General features: G+C 34.2%; 1 protein-coding gene across 2 annotated transcripts; it reads left to right on the top strand.

Moving 5' to 3' along the window:
- The first annotated feature begins 16454 nt into the window (after positions 1 to 16454).
- LOC107878004 (pentatricopeptide repeat-containing protein At2g40240, mitochondrial) lies at positions 16455 to 20170 on the top strand. Of its 2 annotated transcripts, XR_007042933.1 has the most exons (3): positions 16522 to 16991; positions 18180 to 19506; positions 19813 to 20170. XR_007042933.1 is itself a non-coding variant. In XM_047393733.1 (2 exons), the coding sequence occupies exons 1-2, from the start codon at positions 16601 to 16603 to the stop codon at positions 19409 to 19411; spliced, it is 1623 nt and encodes a 540-aa protein (XP_047249689.1). In that variant the 5' UTR covers positions 16455 to 16600; the 3' UTR covers positions 19412 to 19610. The 2 variants fall into 2 exon arrangements, 1 of the variants encoding a protein (XP_047249689.1); XM_047393733.1 differs by lacking the exon at positions 19813 to 20170 and having other exon boundaries at positions 16455 to 16991; positions 18180 to 19610.
- The last annotated feature ends 642 nt before the right edge of the window (positions 20171 to 20812 follow it).

Below are 20812 nucleotides of genomic sequence, written 5' to 3'. Positions count from 1 at the left end.
TTAAAAATGAAGATGGAAGCACCTTCAAGATAAATAAGCAATGAGTCAAACTTTATATTGGTCTAAAAGACTCGATGAAAAGTATTGCTACTATCTGTCTTGACGAAGTCTGAAGTAATCGAGATACATGAGTCGTGCCACGATGTTAAATCAGGCACTACATGAGAGGCAACCCATGATCCCCTTGCTTGATCTACTCCAGCTATACCCCAACCCTTAGTTTATTTTTTTTTTTATTTTGAGGTGAGGGTGTAAGGTAAATTGTTGTTGTAAAATTTTGTAACTGACTAGGAGAAATACAAGTAACTAAGGCAGTTAACTTGTTTTTGTGATTTTTGAGCACCTCTCCAAAGGTCTAAAGGTTTAAATGTGTGATTTGTATATAAGTGTGACCACTGTGCATCGTTGTATGGCATTAGTTCTAGTGACGCAACAATCATTACTAAACAGTTGCATGAACTGAATGAGTAGTAACTTGTGATATACTTGTGTGCCATGTACGTGGGAGATCTTACTTAGTCCCCTATGTATGTTGAATCCAGAACTTGCCCAGTTAGTCTTACCTAAGTTGAAGGATAGAGGTTAGGAAAGGATCATAGGTCGTTTTGATATTAGCCCACTTTTAGCCTAAATGACCTTCCCTCTATGTAGAATATCCCTTGATCCCTACTTTGAGCCTGATTAGCCTATTTTTTTTATGACACCTGTCACCTTCCCGTTTATATCACAATGAACCTATTTTTGGCCTGGTCCTCCTTGGACACTGTGCACCTTCACGTAGGCAAATGGCCTAAGTTGAGGGTGGCTATCTTAAGGGTACGTGATTTCAAATGAGTATGAAGATAGGTAAAATAAAATAAAATAATAAAAAGATGGGTGCAATGGAAAAGAACAGAAAAAGAAAAGTTGTGGAAAAAAGTGATTGTAGGAAATATAGCACCCATACTGAATAAGTGTGATCAAGAAAAGCGAAGAATAGAAAAAGGTTAATAAGTGAATCACAGGAGCTAGTGTAGTTTCAATGAGGCTTAGTCACTTTAAATATCATCAAGTATTATACCAGCCCCTAGCCTATATTACAAGCCAAAGAGAAGACCTATAGTGATCTTAGCTGACCTGTCTAAAAATCTTGGTAATGAAAATAAGGGCAAGCCTATGGTACTTGGAATACATTGATTGGAACTTCATTCTGAGAGTGAGTGTCCTTTGATTGTCCCCATGGTTACATATATGATTGTTGATATGAGAAAAGGGGGATTTCTTTGTTGTAAGGGCACACCAGATATGTTGCTAGTTGCTAACTTATTCAGATAGTGTAATACTGGTCTATGCATGGTTGTTATAGCTGAATTAATGTCGTATCTTGATTCCTGTGTTTTGCATTATTGTTCTTCAATAATATACACAGTTGTTCTTGAATTGACTGACCTTGGAGATGGTGAAGATGTTTTGAGATAATATCGATGATTGACTGCCGAATGTACTTTGTATCCTCATAGTTATGTTTGAGTTGCTTGAGGACAAGCAATTGTTTTATGTTGAGGTTGTTGATGTGTGAGCAGATGCTAACACATTTGAGGCTTTTAACTGAGAATAATTGCAAGATCTTAAGCAACTTTTTATCATTTTTGATTGTTTTATCTTTGATTTTGCAGTAGAAGCCAAGATTCAAGAGAACCAACAAGGACGGAAGCAAAAGAGTTGAAATTTGAAGCAAATAGAAGAGAAGTGTTGTTGTCGACATTCCTGATAAGTCGTCAGCCTTCTGATAAGCTATCATAGTCGCCGTCAGCCTTAAACAGAGAATGGACCTCAGCTGAAAGTTGCGATGACATTTGGGGATAGGCCGTCATAAATGTGATAAGCCGTCAGGTTTGTCGTTAGCATAAGGCAGAACATGAAAGCTGAAGTGAATAATTGACGACATCTGTGATAAGTCATCAAAGAGCTGATAAGTCATCAGGTTTCATCGTCAGCCTTAAACAGGAAGTCCTAAAACTGAAGAAGGAGCTGACGACATTTGTGATTAGTTGTCAGACTCCTGATAAGGTATCACGAATGTCGTCATCTAATCCAAGAAATTGATGAACTCTGTGATTTTGTTTCCGTAATTAGGGTGAACTATTTAAAGCATAGGTTAGGGTTTTCTAAAGAAATTCCAAACCTATTTTGGGACACATAATTGTTACTTTTCTCTTTAGTTTCTTGGCTTGAAAAATAGTTAACTTTGAAGAGATTTTCATCAATATTTTGGGATTGCTATTGTGATCTAATCTGAGAATCACTAGTTACTATTCATATTGTGGTAAGTTCATCTTTCAAATTATGAATTCATCTAGCTGTTTCGCTTATTACATTATGAGTGGCTAAATCTCTTTAACCCGAATTATGGGATCTATGGGTTAAGTCTTTGTAAGATGCTAAGTGTTTAAGATTCTAAAGGTAATAGGACTCCTTGATAATTCCGAGATTTTAATTATTATCTATTGGTTGCAAACGATAGATAGCACCTGCTTTGATTTGCTTGAGATAAGAAATCAAATATAGTAGGAAGTGAATTATTGACAGGGACTTGGAAGCACTAAACTTCCATTTAATAATTGACGTTGTAGAAAGGTTGATTAACCTAAGGTGAAGTCTGGTTGGTAAATATAAATTCCCTAAGTCCGAGAGGATTTGAATTAAATTCTTAAGTAGGTCGAGAGATATTTAGGCATAACTTCGATAAAGATAATCTGTTGTCCTACCTACTGTGAGAATCTTGAATCACTATTAGAATCTGTCAAGTACTAAAACCCATAGTGAACATAATTCTGGTTTTCCATAAACTTTTGATTACAAACACTGAAACTTAAGCGACCAACAATTATTGGCTAATCTCCAAAACCCCCATTTCAGGAAACATCCAACTATCAGTTGATTAAATCACAAGCAACTTAAGTTCACACCATATTTCCTGTGGGATTTGACCCCAACCTAGTTGGGTTATATATTGACTACGATCACTTACATTATCATTAGAGAGGTGTAGTTTGAACGTTATCAATTAACTCAAAAACCATGGTCTTGGATTCCGAAAGGTCAACTTAAAATCCTCAGAGTTAGGAGCTCTTAAATATGGCTAAGTCCCCCAACACTTAGCTAAATTTTCAGGTTTATGCCTCTTATACATGCACTAGGAGTTGAACCAAGCTAAATCTAATATGGGGTATTATAATATCTCTCCCTTGGGTATGTTCGTCCTTGAATGAAACTAATTAAGCTAAGAATACTGAGAAACTGAGATTATGTACTAAACTTGTATAATTGAAAACATGATTACATGGTTGAACTGATTCTTGAATGCATGAAAAACATGAAGATGATTATATAAAGTTGGATATAAGAATGGAAAAGAGATAATCTATGAAAAATGGTTACCTTAAGCTGAGTCTTAACTTGCAGAGAAAAGATAAGGGTACTTGGTTCGCATATCTGCTTATGATTCCCAAGTGACCCCCTCAACGAACTGATTCTGTCAAAAAATTTTAACCAAGGGGACTTCTTTGTTTCTTAGTATTCGAATTTGGCGATCAAGGATCTCAACTGGGATTTCTTCTAAGAAAGGCTATCTTGAACATCTGTGCTTTCTAAAGGAACTACAACAACTGGGTCATCAATACACTTCCTTAATAAGGAGACATGAAACACTCAATGTACTGATATCAAATCCGCAGGCAAGTCAAGCTCATACGTTACCTTCCTAAAATGACTCAAGATTTTGTAAGGACCAATAAATCGGGGGTTAAGCTTCCCCTTCTTCCTAAATCTATTCACTCCCTTCATAGGGAAGATTTTCAAATAAACCAGATCACCAACCCGAAACTCTAGATCTCTCCTTCTTACATTTACATAGGATTTCTGTCAGCTTTGGGTTGTCTTAAGCCTTTCCCTAATTAGCTAAACTTGCTCTATTGTATCAAACACTGAATCAGGCCTTGTTGATGCAGTCTCACATACCTCAAACCAACCAATGGGAGTTCTACATCTTCTCCAATAGAGTGTCTCAAACGGATCCATCTAGATACTAGAGTGATAACTGTTATTGTAGGCAAACTCAATCAATGGTAAGTGGTCATCCCAACTTCCTTTAAAGTCAATAACGAATGCTCTCAACATGTCTTCTAAGGTTTGAATGGTTCTCTCTGCCTGACCATCTATTTGAGGGTAAAAAGTTGTATTGAGATGAACTTGGGTACCAAAACCCTTCTAAACAGCTTTTCGAAAATGAGAGGTAAACTGAGTACTTTTATCGAAAATGATAGACAACGGGACTCCATGCAATCTGAACAACTCTCTAAGGTAGAGCTTGGCATAATCCTCGGTTGAATAAGAGGTATGAACTGGCAAGAAATGGGTTGATTTGGTTATTTTGTCTACAATAACTCAAATCAAATCATGCTGACGACGAAAATGGGGAAACCCTATCACAACATCTATGTTCACCTCTTTCCACTTCTAAGTGGGAATGTTGTACTCCTGTATAGTGCCACTAGGCCTTTGGTGCTTAACCTTAACCAGCTGACAATTAGCACACTTAGTTACAAACTCTGCAATATCCCTCTTCTTGCCACTCCACTAATAGATTTCCCTCAAATCATGATACATCTTAGTGGCTCCTGGGTGTATAGAGTAATGCGCACCATACGCTTCCACCAAAATTCACTATCTCAAACCATCAACACCCAACACACACAGTCTAACCAGGTATCGCAACACACCATCTCCCCCTTGGGAGAAAACCTCTACTTTATGTCTCTGATTGACTCCTTCAACTTAGCCAAACTGGAATCCCTATTTTGCTTTTTATTTACTTCGAAAACCAAAGAAGATTCCAAACTATTCTGAACCCATACACTACCTTCAGCTGAATCAAACAACCTAACAACTAATCTAGCAAGCTAATGAACCTCCTAGACTAACTTCTTCTTATTATTCTTAATGTGAGCAACACTACCCATAGACAATCTACTAAGGGCATCTGCCACTACATTGGCCTTGCCCGAATGATACAAAACACTCATGTCATAATCTTTCAACAAATCCAACCACCTCCTCTGACGAAGATTTAAATCTTTCTATGAGAACATATACTGTAAACTTTTGTGATCCGTGAACACATCTACATGTACCCCATAAAAATAATGTCTCCAAATTTTTAAGGCAAAAACGATAGCAAATAACTCAAGATCATGGGTAGGACAATTTTTTTCATGAGGTTTAAGTTGTCCAGAGGTATAGGCTATGACCTTACCTCTCTACATCAAAACGCAACCCAGGCCAACTCTGGAAGCATCACAGTAAATGATGAATCCATCTAAACCAATTGGTAGCGTCAAAACTAGGGCTGAAGTGAGTAGAGTCTTCAACTCCTGAAAACTCTTCTCATAAGAATTAACCACTAAAACTTAACTTTCTTCTGAGTCAATCTGGACATGGGGGATGCAATAGACAAAAACCCTTCAATAAACCATCGATAATAGCCAGACAAACCCAAGAAACTTTTGATATCTGACGGAGGGATGGGTCTGGGCTAGTTTCTCACTGCTTCGATCTTTTGAGGGTCAACTCTAATGCCCTTACCAAAAATAATATGATCAAGGAAAGCTACTAACCTTATCCAAAACTCGCACTTACCGAATTTGGATAATAACTGATGATCTCTAAGGGCTTGCAACATAATTCTGAGATGGTATGCATGATCATTCTCGCTACTATAATAAATAAGGATATCATCAATGAAGATTATGACGAATATATCCAAGTACTGCTTGAACACTCTGTTCATCAAGACCATAAAGATTGTTGGGGCATTCGTTAGTCCAAAGGACATATCTAGAAATTTGAAGTGACCATATCGAGTTCTGAAAGTTGTCTTTAGAATGTCACATTTTCTTATTTTAAGCTAGTGATAGCCGGATTGAGGTTTATCTTAGAGAAATAATTGCACCTTGAAGTTGGTCGAATAAGTCATCAATCCTAGAAAGAGGATATATTTTCTTGATTGTGACTTTGTTCAACTGGCAATAGTCGATGCACATTCGGAGAGAGCCATCTTTCTTATACACGAACAGGACTAGAGCATCTCATGGAGAAATATTGGGCCTTATGAAACCTTTATCTAAGAGGTCTTTAAACTGCTCTTTTAACTTTTTAAGCTCAACCGGAGCCATACAATATAGAGGAATGGAGATGGGTCGAGTATCAGGGAGAAGATCAATACCGAATTCTATTTCTCTATCGAGAGGTACACCTAGAAAATCTGTAGGAAAAAACTCGAGAAACTCATTGACTACACGGGCTGACTAAACTGTTGTAGCTTCAGACTTAGTATCTTTGACTTGAACTATCTAGTAAATGCACCCTTTCGATATCAACTTCTTGGCCTTGAGATAAGATATGAAATGACTCTTGAAAGATTCATAACTACCTTCCCACTCAAAAATAGCCTCATCGGGAAACTGAAACTACACCAGAAGAGTGCGACAATCTATAGATGCATAGCATGAATGGAGCCAATCTATGCCTAGAATAACATTGAAATCTACCAATTCGAACTCTATTTGGTCTGCTAGTATGATCTTATACAGGAAAGTGATAGGAAACTTCTTATAGACTCGCTTGGCAACAACTGACTCACCCACTAGGGTAGAAACTAAGAAGGGCTTGGTGAGCTTTTCAGGACATATCCTAAAATTTACCACAACCAATGGAGTCACATAAGAGAGATTTGAACCTAGGTCTAACAACACATATACATCAAGATGGAAAACACAAAGCATACCAGTAACAATATCTGGTGAACTCTCCTGCTCTTGTTAGGATGGTAAAGCATAGAACCGATTCTAGCATTAACTGCCATCGATACTAGATGATGCTCCCTGGAGAGGAGCTGGGCGACCTGGTGGAGCTGGTGTGATAGTACCCTGATTCTGGAAATGAGCATCCCTACTTCCCTGCTTAGTATACGAATACTCTTTGATTTCATGGCCCAACTTGCCATACCTATAACAACCCTTTTTTCCCATCAAACACTCTCCAGGGTGGCTTCCATCATACTTTGCATATGTCGGATAACTGGGCCTTCTACCCACACTATTCTGAGACTTAGAAATAGAAGTCTTGCCCCTCTACTCCTACTTGGTTCTGGGTGTAGGGGCACTGGCTGAGGATGGTGTTGGCATAGATGAATGACCCTGAAACTGCAAACGGTTTCCCCCACTAGACCTTAGTTGGCCATACTCAAACTATCCAATTCTAGCCTTCTTATTTCTCTTCTCTCTTTCCTTCAACTTGTGGGGAAGGATTATGGTTTTTTCAGAGTAAAATTGGAGAATGTGGGCAAACAATGCCCTAACTGATGTTTAATATCGTATTTCTATGACTTGGGGTGATGGAAAAAAACCTAAATACCCCTTAGAAGATTAAATTCGGAACTGGGATGTCGTTTGGAGGGACATCGTGATGCGGTGAATGACCCATTTCTATATCCACCGTGATGCACCACATTGCGGTGAGGTTTTAGAATCAAAATCCAAACGTGCCTTAATTCTCGTCCGAAAAATCCAAAACTTCACCGAGATATGTTCCTTATACCCCTGAACATGAATTAACTCAAAAACCATGGTCTTGGAGTCCGAAAGGTCTACTTAAAAATCCTCAAAGTTAGGAAGTCTTAAAAATGGCTAAGTCCCTCAACACTTAGCTAAATTTTTAGGCTTTAAGCCTCTTATGCATGCACCAGGAGCTAAACCGAGCTAAGTCTAATACGGAGTATTACATAAAATGATCTCTTGAATTAAAGTTAATATTTTTATAAAATCAACCTTTTTACAAAGTTAGCCACCTTTTTAAGTTAGTCAAATTGTCTTTGGTCAGTCGTTCATAAATGGATGTTCCTGAGTGCATTAAAGCCCTTCTTAGGGGGTTAATTGAACTCTTACTCATTTTCTCTAATTTTAAAGATTTATTTCTATTTTTGAATCTTTAGAATTCTTTCAAGTTTTCTTGATTTTTCTACAAAAATTAAGTGGCGGCTCTGTACTTTTTCAAAAATTATTTCAAAATTTTCTTGAATTTTTGAAATAGTTTAAAAAAGTTGAAATCATTTTCTTTTTAACGAAATTCGAAAAAGGATAAACATTGACACTACCATATTATATCTTGATTTATGAGATATTATAACTCTTGCCTTAAAGGCAAGACTTAACCTAAGGACTTTCATACAACAAGTTACGCCCTACGAGTAAGACTTGACACTAGTACATTGTGTCTTCATTTATGAGATATTACATAACTCTTGCCTTAGAGGCAAAACTTATCCCAAGAACTTTCAAACCATAATTCACACTCTTAAATTTACTTTAATGTCAAAATAGAAGATCCTCTTTTTAGATTATCCAACTTTCCGTTTATTACCCAAAAAAAGTTGAGGAAAAAGGAAAAAAAGAAAAAAAAATAAAGGTTAAGAAAAAAAGAAGAGAAGAATAAAAAACAAAAAGGAAAAAAAATAAAGGTTGAAGAAAATGAGAAGAAAAAATAAAAAATGATAAAGATTGAGAAAAAATGAATGAAAATAAGAAGAAAAAAGTAAAAAATAAATAAATAAAAGTTGGAGACAAATGAATAAAAAAAATATAAAAATATTTGAGGTGTAGAAAAGCAAAAAAATACTTATTTTACGCATAAAAAAATAAAACCACTCACTATGGGCAGTAATTTTCTGCACTAATTTTGCATTTTTGATAGTAAAAAATAGTCTTTTTGGTAAAGTAAATAACACTGATATTAGAGGAAAATTAGAACACAATTTCGTATTGCAAGAACATTTTTCGATTGAAGCAATGGGGTATTTTTTGAGCAAATTATAACTGGTGTTATGAAATATAAAGCAAAAACGAAGAAGAATAAGGGAGAGAAAGATTGAGTGATTCTTATTTCTGTTGAGGGGTTTCTTGATGTGTATATAACAATGAAGGAAAACCCTTTATATATAAGGAAAAACTAACCTTGGGGTTTCTAACTTTTTCATAAATAGACATTCACTATATATGGTAAAATAGACATTCACTATATACGGTAAAGTAGACATTCAATATATATGGCATATTTATAACACTCCCCCTTGAATGTCTAATTGATAAACAATGTGCCTCGTTAAAACATTACTAGGAAAAATCTGGTGGGAAAAAAGTCTAGTGAAGGAAAAATAGTACACATCTCTAATAACATGCATTTCGGTTGCCTCATTAAATGTCTTAGAAGGAAAATTCAGTGGGACAAAATCTTGAAAGAAAAAAAAGTATAATGTGTATTTGCTCCCCCGATGAGAACATCAATTTCGAATTTTGAATCTTCACACTTTAATCTTATGTATCATCTTCTCAAAAGTTGTAATTGATAGATACTTTGTGAATAATTAGTCATATGATCACTCGAACGAATTTATTGTACGTTGATATCACTATTTTTTTAGAGCTCATGTATTTAATTTTTTTTTTAATAAAATGTGTTTTGTTTTATCTCCTTTTATAAATTCTTCTTTGAGATGTGCTATGCATATATCATTATCTTCATGCAAAATCATGGGTACTTTATCACATTTCAAATCATATTTTTCTCAAATGAGATGTATCATTGACCTCAGCCACATGCCTTCTCGACTTGCTTTATGAATAACTATTGTCTTAGCATAATATGAATGTCATGTATACATGGTATGACAGTGATCCTTCATGACAATTGGTAATATGTCTGTATTGAACCATTATATTGATCATATGAATATCATGTGTATTAAAAAACTTGACAATATATGTTAGGATAAACACATTCATACAAGGATTTTCAATTGCAATATGCAAGTGATCTACTTCACTATCCCCATGTAAAATTAAAACTATATCATGCTTATAATTGCAGGAAGATGTGTAAATGCATCCATTGCACAAGATATGGTACTATCCAATCTAATTCTGTATGTTTCTCCTCTCAGCAGATAATCTATCGTTTTTGAAAACTCTTCAAGAGTTACAATAATTTTTAAGCTATAAATTTATGCGATATAATGATTATAAATAAGTTTCCCAGAAACTTTTATATGCTTCAAATATTTTGAATCCTTAAAAAAGTTTTCATATGAATTTTGTCAAGTGACAATATTCAGCATTTTCATGTGTGATATATTTATGTGTCTGAAATGCAAATCTAATAAGTTTTATGCTTACCAAAATGCATTTTTTCATGTCACTTCGTAGATTATTTTACGTCAGCATGCTTAAATAAAAGTAGAATTCAGATCCTCATAAACTTTTACAATATTGCGTCAATATTGTATCAAAGATATTATTAATGATATATCCTTTCATATTGATTCACAATGTGACATAACATTTTGAGATCTCATCACTTTATTATTTGACGTACCTGAACGTCTTATAAGATTTCATGAAGTGTAATATCGTAGGATCTTCAAAAACACATTACCTTCTTATTATGATCATTTGCTCCTTATTCTTTACAAGAATTATTTCATTTGAAATTGATTGATTTACCACAATTTATGTATGCGTATACTTTGTCCTTCAGGGACATCCAATTGGAGCATTTACAACTAAATATAATATCAATTTTTGGGTCAGCAAATGCTTATAACATTTGAACTTGAATTATCCTTTGAATGAGGATCATATTGATGATGTTTCACAACATATTACTTAGCTGCTTATTATCTCCCTCTCATGTTAGAAAACTTACACCTCAATTTACTTTAGATAATCCATCTTTGTGCATCATGGTATATCCAGTGACCAAATACCACATATCAAAACTACTAGATGGAATAATTGGTTTCTGACCTTGAACCAATTAAGAGAAAAAAATAATCATAATTTATTGGTCTAATACATACAAGTGTTATATGTTTTAGACCAACACATGAAGCTTTGTTCTCATTAGCAATGGTTTAGCTATTTATCGAAGGCGTTCAATGTCAAACCAACATTATCAAGATGAATTGTCTTGACTATATAATCTGAAAATTATGCTCTTTCTCAATTTTATTGAGCAAGCAACTTTATGAATGTCAAACTACAGGTTGACAATAAATGTACATGTGATTATCTTATCGATGCATCTTTTAGCATATCACATGATAGGTGAACAAGCCCTTATTCACCTTTTATACATTCCAGATTTAAGGAATTCAATCCCAACATTAGTTGGACCAACCAATTTATCATGAGAACAAGCAACATAAATAATTCTTGAAGAATCTCCTAATTTTTCAATATATGTCACTTCTCAATGTACACGTCTTCTGAATGTCACAATCGTTCAAGTCAACTCATAAACTTATTGATAGTGGTAAACTCCAAGTTTACCATAACATCAACCTTTTTCTTTAGTAAATTTCAGTTTTACTATTACATGAATAAACTTCAGATTTACTACTTCAAAAGTAGATTTCAAAATAACGCTTCTCAATTACTCTGCCTTTTTCAGAAGTGAGTTGTGTAATATCACAATTAAGTACACGTTTGTATTGATAAGCTTTACTAAATACTATCACATTCATCTTAGGAAATGGATTTCTACTTATAATAATTAAAATTTTCATTCCCCGAGAATGAAATATAATCGTGTCTTAAGCATGTCAAATTATGATAGCTTAGAGCCCCTATCAAGATATTGCTACTTCAGAAGTAAAGCGAGGCATGCATATAAATAGATAATCTTTTCTCTTAACATATCTTTCAGAGTATATCATATATTGCTACCACATTCACTTTAAAAATGAAGCAAATTGTCATCTTTCAGACTTATCATATATTTCTACTGCATTTACTTCATGACTTTTCACCAAATACACATTATTTTGCCCTAGCCATCATTGTATCGTTAATGTGATGCATTGAGATTCATACTCAATGTCTTGTCCACATAAAGGCGTTTTAGGCATAAATCGATGTGACTTGAACCCAATATCTTATCATCATGATGGTGGGATTCTAACTTGATGTCTTACCCTTTTAGTGCCATGAGATTTGAATCCACCATCGAATCATTATTAAACATCAAAATCCAGACACATGGCAACAAGGGTTATATATTACAAAACCACATCATTATGAATATTTTTGTACAATAAGTTTGATAACATGAATCCAAATCACTCAAAAGAACGACATAAAGGATATTATTTACAATATTCCACAATCTATAAGTTTTCAAGAGCACATATAATTATAATATCTCATATGTTTTTTTAGTTTGTTAATGTAGAAGCATAATTTTTTTTAGGACTTTCTCGTTGTTCAATAAGTTAAAATAAAGTTGAGGGATATTAAGAGCTCAAAATAGAAAAATAAGGTGAAACTTTACCTTTATTACTTACATTGACGGTTACATGAATGATTGTTATGTAAAACTTATTAAAGTTATACACGACAGTTGACAATTGCTTCAAGAGAGTAAATAACATAGTAAATAAAGATTTTCCCTCAAAAAGTGCCGAGACTGAGTCTCGTACTAATAACGTATTATAAAATATAAAGTAAAGAAAAATAATGGAAAGAAAGAATAATTCTTATTTCTCTTGGGGAGTTTCTTTATGTGTATATAACAATGAAGGAAAATCCTTTATATACTAACTTAGGTTTTTAACTTTTTCATAAATAGACATTCACTATATATGGTAAAGTATAACAAAAAACTAACTTAGGTTTTGTTATAAATGTATTTACATTATAGTGAATGTCTATCAAGATCTAATAAGATCTAGTTGATATCTATCAGGATTTGAGGTATCTGTCTTTTAGTCAGAAACTAGGAGTATTTTTCTCTATAAATAGAGGGGTTTTATTCATTATATTCTCAAACTTACGATCTCTCATCCCTCAAGAGAAATAAAGAAGTCTCTCCTCTTCTCTCTTTATTTATTCTCTCTTTATTTATTCTTGTTCTTGTTTTATATTTTATAATACGTTATCAACGCGAGACTCTACCAAACAAGATGAGATTATAAATCTAAAGTTAAGGTTAGTAATTCCTTAGGTTATTTGTCTTTTGCTACTAATGATATAATTATTATTGGATTTGAGGAAAAATAATTGGTTTGGAACCATTTATATTTTAAATTTATTCCTCAAGAGCAATATTATAGAAAGGGATGATAATATGTTGGGTTTAAGTCCCACCGATTTATGTCTAAGACGTCTTTATATGGTTAAGACGTTGAGTTTGAATCTTAATGCACCATATTGATGATATTATGATGACTAAGGCAAAATAATGTGTTTTTAATGAAAAGTCATAAAATATGTCCCATTGAATATGCTCCATTCCATGAAGTGAATGTGGTAACAATATATGATAAGTCTGAAATATGACAACTTACTTCATTCTTGAAGTGTATGTGATATCAGTGCATAATATGTCTGAAAAAAGACAAATGATTGAATGGACGAATATACGCATGGAGGGACAATATGATAATGATCATCAAAAGTGGTGATATTTTTACATGCAAATTATGATCATTAGATATGTTAGAGAAAAATTCTCTAGATCATATGTATGCCTAGATTTGCTCCTGAAATAGCAATATCATAAAAGAGGTTATAAGCTATCAATTTGATAGGCTTAAGATACAATTATATTTTATTCACAGGAATGATAATTTTAATTGTTATAAGCATAGATCCATTCTCTGGGTGAATGTGATGATATTTAGTAAAGTTTATCAATACAAACGTGTACTTGATTGTGATGGTATCACAACTCACTTCCGAAAGAGGCAGAATAACTGAGAAGAGTTATTTTGAAATCTACTTCTAAAGTAGTAAATTTGAAATTTATTCATGTAATGGTAAATCAGAAATTTACTAAAGCAAAAAGACACATGTCATAGTAAACTTGGAGTTTGCTAGAATAAAAGTTTATAAGTTGGCATGAACAATTGCGACATCCCAAAGATATGCATACGGAGTATTGAACATATATTGAAGAATTAAAAACAAATCTTCATTATTTTTAATGTTGCTTGTTCTCGTGATAAGTTGGTTGGACCAACTAATTTTTGGATTGGATCCCTTAAAATCTGAAAAGTATAAAAAGTGAATACGGGCTCATTCACCAGTCATGTGATCTATTAAAATGCATCGATATAAGATGATCACTTGTACATTTATTGTCAACATACAGTTTGACAATCATAAAGTTGCTTGCTCAATAAAATTGAGTTAAGAACATAACTTTCAGATTGTATAATCAAAGACAATTCATCTTGATGATGATTATTTCGCATTAAATGCCTTCGATAAATAACTAAACCATTACTAATGAGAACAAAACTTCACGTGTTGGTCTGAATATAATATGTTGCATACAATAGCATATGTACGCGTTAGACCAACAAGTTATGATTATTTTTTCCCTCTCAATTAGTTCAAGGTCAGGAACCAACTATTCCATCTAATAGTTAATGTGTGGTATACGATTAATGAATATACCATGATGCACAAAGATGGATTTCTCAAAAAAAAAAATGAGGATGAATGTTAGTTTTCCTAACATAAGCGGGAGATTATAAGTAGCTATGAAATATGTTAGGAATTATCATCAAATCCTCATTCAAAAGATAATTCAAGTCAAATGCTGGAAGTATCTGTTGACTCAAATTTAGTATCATATTTAAGCTACAAGTGCTTCTATTTTGCATTCTTAAAGGACTAAATCTACGTATGCATGAAGCGTGGTAGACCAATCGGTTTCAAATAAAATAATCCTTGAAAATGATAAGGAGCAAATAATCATAATAAGATGACAATGTGGTCTTGAAGAGCCTACGACTTAACACTTCATGAAATCTTATGAGAGGTTTAGGGACCTGAAAATAATGAAGTGATGAGATCTCAAAATGTTATGTTATACTGTGAACCGATACAAAATGATATACCATTAATAACTTTGATACAATATTGGCCCAATATTGTGAAAGATTACTAGAATCCGAATTCTATGTTTATTTAAGCATACTGACGTAGAAACATTTATCAAGTGACATAAAAGGATGTATTTTGGTAAGCATAAAACTTATTTGATTTGCAGTCCAGACACTTGAAGATGTCACACATGAAATACTAAATATTGTCACTTGACAAAAATCTATATGAAAAATCATAAAGGATTCAAAATGTTTGAAGCATATAAAGTTTTTGGGAAACTTGTTTATTATCTTTATAAGAGATAAATTGATGGTTTGAAAATCATTGAAACTTTTGGAGAGTTTTCAAAAACAATAAGATTATTTGATGAAATGATAAGCATACTAAATTGGATTGGTCCTGAAGTACCACATCTTAGTCTAATTGGTGCACTAATGTATCTTGCGAATACTACAATGCCTGATATAGCCTTTTCAGTCAATTTGTGAGCAAGGTAATTTCTATTCCTACTAGGAGACATCGAAGTGGGATAAAAGACATGAGTGTTTTATTCTAAAGATTGCAGTCCCGATCTTATTGGTCATAGTGATGTTGGTATGTGACCCGTATAAAGCTCGATCTCAAACAGGCTATGTGTTCATATATGGTGGTATTGCCATATCTTGGAGATATACAAAGCAGTCTATCGTAGTCACTTCATCGAATCATGCTGATAAGGTCCATGATACATCTCATTCGAGAAAAATATGGTGTGAAATATGACAATCTACCCACAATTTTATACAGAGATAATGCAGCATACATAACACATCTTAAGGGGATTCACAAAATGATATAAAACGAAGCACATTTTGTCAAAACTTTTCTACATACATGAGCTACAAAAGAATGGTGATATTAACGTGCAACAAATTCGTTCAAGTGATAATGTGGCTAATTTATTCACCAAATCTTCTCCAATTATAACTTTCAAGAAGATGCTGCACAAGATTGTGATGCAAAGGTTCAAGGATGTTCTCATTAGGGAGAGTTGATACGCGTTGTACTATTTTTCCCTTATGAGGTTTTGTCCCACTGAGTTTTTCTTGTAAGGTTTTTAATGAGGCAACTTATATGAGTATTGTTAGAGATGTGTACTCTTTTTCCTTCAGTAGATTTTTTTTCCACTGATTTTTTTCTAGTAAGGTTTTAACGAGGCACATTATGTATCTAGACATTCAAGGGGAGTGTTATTAATGTATTTACATTATAGTGAATATCTATTAGGATTTAAAGTATCTATTTTTAGTCAGAAACTAAAAGTATTTTTGAGGAGTTTTATCCATTATATTCTCAATCTTACGATCTCTCATCCCTAAAAAAAAATAAAGAAGTCTTTCCTATTCTCTTTATTTATTCTTGTTTTTGTTTTATATTCATGACAAGTTTTAAATTTTTTTTATAAATATACCTTCATTATATAGGTAAACCATATATTTAACAGTATATAAAGTATATATGGTAATATATTTATAATGCATTTTTTAATTTAAATTACTTATACATTTTTAGGGTTTTTTCTGTCCGTAAAATTGGTAAGAGCCTTCTTCCTCTGTTTCTGTTGTGGAGACTCTACAATGCTCTTTCGTTTCATCTCCAAATCTTCACATCTTCGACCGTTCACCCTACTTTCCCCCAAAACCCAATTCTTAAACCCTAAACCCAGTTCTCCTATACCTTCCTTACCAACTACCTACCCATATTTCTTTCCCAAGAACTCCCTTTTCATCTCCACTTTCTCCTTGGACTCAGAAAGTAATGAAGGAACAGAAAAGAAGGTACTTGATGATGGGTCTCGAGGTAGAGAAGAAGAGGCCACTAGTAAAGAAGGGTATAAAGCTTGTAGTTTTGATGTGAAGGGTCAAGAAGAAGAAAAAAAAGTGTTTGATGTTGGAGATGAGGTTGAGGTAGGAACTCAAATGAAGGGTTTTGAATTGGAAGAGAAAGCTATTGGTGACCTTCTTAAAGGTAATTTTTAGCTTATTTCAGATTGTTTTTATATTTTATATCAGCACCACTGCAAAAGATTTGTGCCTTATGGTTTGGTTTAATTCTTATGTTTTACTCTCGTTTGTTTTCAAGAGGTGCATTATCTGTTGAGTGATGACCAACCTAGATTGTCATGCTCCAAGCCTGATAGGTCAGCTTGCACTATCAGGTCTTGACATGTTATTTTTATGTTTTGTGTTTAGCTTGACCAAGAACATTTCTTTTATTTATAAATGTGGTGTCCGGCCAGCTTGCTCGAGCCTTGACTAATTCCACAGGATAGCTGCCACCTCTCACCCAACCAGCAACACGTACGAGGTAATTTTGTCCACCAAAGCTAGGAAAAATGGGAAACTTTAAAAAGCATGTAACTCGTGAAGATAATTTCAATATCATTCTGCATGGTTCTGGCATTCATTCTTGAAGCAGTACATGTTAGGGCAAAGTTTAGCTAAAAGGAGGGTAGATTCCAGAGTGTGTAAATGCTATTTGCTCAAACCTTATGGTCTTTGTAAAATATTACATTGTGCAGTGCTTGTGTAGCCACCCGTATACAGGGAAAATTCATCCATTGTGGTCACTCAAGCTGCTCCTAACAGCAGTAGAGTGAAGGAATAAAAGAAAGATTTTTGAGTAAAAAGTTGCAATATTGAATTCACATTGCTTGACATTACTCAAGTCCCAGTCTTTTCTTCCTTAGTCTCACAATAGCTGAAATGGCAAGTTCTTTTCTTTACCTCATTTGGTCAAATTGTATTCCCCAGTCACATACATTTCTACTAATCCGTCAGACATTTCCAATTCAGCTTAGCAGAAGATGTTGTTTAGTTCGGAACCACCTAAAGGTTTTTCTTTGGCCAGTTTTCCTTATGGGTTTCATTCAAAATGTAATGTTGATTCATCCATTATTCGAAAGAACCTTCTTTTAATAATATCTAGCGTGGACACTTCCAAGTAACCATCTTGATGAATACCAATTTGTAGCCTGTAGGAAAGAATCTTTGAGGATAGTGCATACACATATGCAGTATTCGAGACCAAGGGGCTTCGCTTCTTGTTATATTTTATTTTGTTTGGGCCATCATTGTGGAACCCTTGTTCGAGGTGTTTGTGCTCAACCACCAACTATGTTTTCTTGTGATAATGAAAAGTTTGAGAATGTGGCAGGTTCTTGTACTGATGATTTAACAATCAAAAAGAGTAGAAATCCCTCAGTAAGTGTGTATTCAGAAGAAGTTTCGAAAATAAAAGAGATTATCAAGGGGCGTGGGAAGGATTTGAAGCATGAGTTAATTTTGGTGGCTTCAAAACTATCATTCAAGTGTGTCATTGAGATTTTTGACCTTATGAATGAACAAAGAATATCTGGATTGAAGTTCTTTAATTGGCTTCAGGACTCGCATCCTGAATTTCACCGCAGTGCTTATGTCAATAGTCTGATTATTTGTAATTGTGGATGGTTAGATGACTATAAAACTATGTTCTCTTTGTTGGAGGACTTTAACGCTGAACAAACTTGTTTAACTGACAAGGCTTTTGGGTTCCTAACTGTACTTGGATCAAGTAAGGATTCACTGGTGAATTCGACAAAGAAAGTGGTTGCTATGCTAAATGAGGTTGGAGGATCCTGCCGTGGTTCTGGTATTTACGGATTAATCGAGATGTTTTGTTGTTTGGACTTGTTCGAAATGGCAACATTTGTAATAGAGATCACTGAAAGAACAACTTCTCACTACAATATTTTGATCCGTAAAAGGTGTCGGGCAGGCCAAATAGAAAAAGCATGGGTTATTATCAAAGAGATGTCTGAATTTGGTTGTTCTCCTAACACCAAGTCATATAACTATCTGCTTGGCTCATTGTGCAAGAATGATAAGCTGGAGTATGTGCGTATTGTGCTTGAAGAAATGAGAAATAAAGGTGTTGATCCAGATGCAATTACTTTTGAAACTTTAGTGTATCATTCATCTAGTCGCGGTCAAGTTGACCTTGCCTCTGAATTTTTGAATTTGATGGTAAATGTAAATGTGGAACCACGTTCTACTACTCATGCTGCATTTCTTAAAGTTTTACTTGAAGCAGGAGAACGTGAGAAAGCATATAAGTATGTGATTGACATGAGTGCCAAGTATAACCACTGTGGAAATACACTATACAGCTTGCTTGTGAGGCTTAATCAGAAGAAAGGAGACATTATGGCTGCTCAAAGCCTTCTCAATGAAATGATTGACAAGGGTCTCAAGCCGGACTTTGGAATTTTTATCAAAATTGTAAAGCAGCTCGAGAAGACTAGCAGGAAAACTTTAGCTCGAGATCTTAGGACGAAATACTCAGTTTTCTATTGTAGTACAAAAGCTATCAATTCTTTATCCAATTCTTTTGTCCCATGCCAAGGTTGAGTGGATCTCTCTAGATGGGCTGTCTGTGGAAGAAAGATTAGGAGTGTGCATTATTTGCTTTTAACCAAAAAGGTGACTGAAGATTATTTTCAGTTGTAAGTTCCCATTTTTCGTTCATTTTCAGTTTGGAGGATATACATACACACATATATATAAATACATGTATAATGTTAATGATAGGTTTGAACTGCTCTCTGTTTCACTCTTTGCTCTGGAACTCGTACAATGCCTCGTAGTCATTAACCAAATCTTCTACTCTTTTCTGAACAAATAGAATTGGTCAGTGTAGACTAGTTGGTTTGGCCACCTGAACTGCCACCTTATTTGCATGCTTTCCTTTTGATTTCTGATTCTTCTCAATGATTATGAGCAAATGTGTTTTAACTTTTTTTCTACATCAGTTCCAGTTTCACGTTGTCTCTTGTTTTTACCACTGGGTTGAGCAAATCTTGGGGGAATATTTACATACTGCAGCTGTGGTTGCTGGGACAGGAAGCCATGGTTAATTGAATAAATAGAGGTTACACCTCCTTTGAAAGTGGAGTTTCACCTGAAGATTATGTTCGGCTCCTTCTGTCGCACTATTATTTACTTCTGGAAAGCAAAGGTACAGAACAGTCCTTTTGCAGGCTATGTCTCTAATTGTTGTTAAGGATATGTACTTTAACTCCTTATTCTTTTACATAGCAGTATAGAGACTGCTTTTCTAAACCGTTAAGCGGCTGAATAATCAAATAATAATGGGCAACTTTGATTCTCCATGCTCTATTACCTATCAGATACTCCGAGGTTTTCAAAAACTTGACATCAAAATTGTCCCTGATTTTGTCCTGGGTTTTGCTAGAGTCCTGCTTCTTCTCTGTACACTGTTATAGCTGTGACATCTGTGAATATGTGATGAAAAGATCCTTCAAAACTTTGCAATAAGAAAATCCACGAACTATACAATTTCTAAGTAAAGAGAGAAGTTGTAAAGAAATTTAACTGTTATTTATAGCAGAAGTGTAAAGTATTAATATTTCTCTGTCCTTCCAGTATGTGATATATTTGGCTGTAGACATGACTTCTAGATTTCATATGCTTTCTTGAAGTCTGCTGGCATTGTTTTGATGTTTTTGCATTTTTTCAGCAGCTCTGTTTGGCCAAAATATCTAATAATCGATTGCAGCTGAAAATGACTACCATTCTGCTTAGGTTTATTTTTTAGGAGAAAAAGGAAGTACCAAATGTAGATTATGAGGGTGTTTGGATTGGTTTAAATCTGGGTTGATCAGCTTCTAAGCTCTTTTTAGCTTATTTGAGTGTTTGGCAAATCTAAAAAGTACTTAAAAGCACTTGTTGTTAAGCTAAAATAAGCCATAAGCTGGGCACCCCTACTTATGGCTTTTTGGCTTATAAGCT

The sequence above is a fragment of the Capsicum annuum genome, chromosome 7 (genome assembly GCF_002878395.1).
Source record: "Capsicum annuum cultivar UCD-10X-F1 chromosome 7, UCD10Xv1.1, whole genome shotgun sequence".
Taxonomy (NCBI): Eukaryota; Viridiplantae; Streptophyta; class Magnoliopsida; order Solanales; family Solanaceae; genus Capsicum; species Capsicum annuum.
Note: the sequence above shows the minus strand (reverse complement) of the source record. Positions and strands in the feature narration are given on the sequence as shown.

Excerpts from the sequence above, each read along its gene's own strand:
- LOC107878004 (XM_047393733.1), top strand. The coding sequence starts at position 16,601 with ATGCTCTTTCGTTTCATCTCCAAATCTTCACATCTTCGACCGTTCACC. Across the intron at positions 16,992-18,179 it reads TATTGGTGACCTTCTTAAAG|GTTCTTGTACTGATGATTTA; the intron begins GTAATTTTTAGC and ends AGAATGTGGCAG.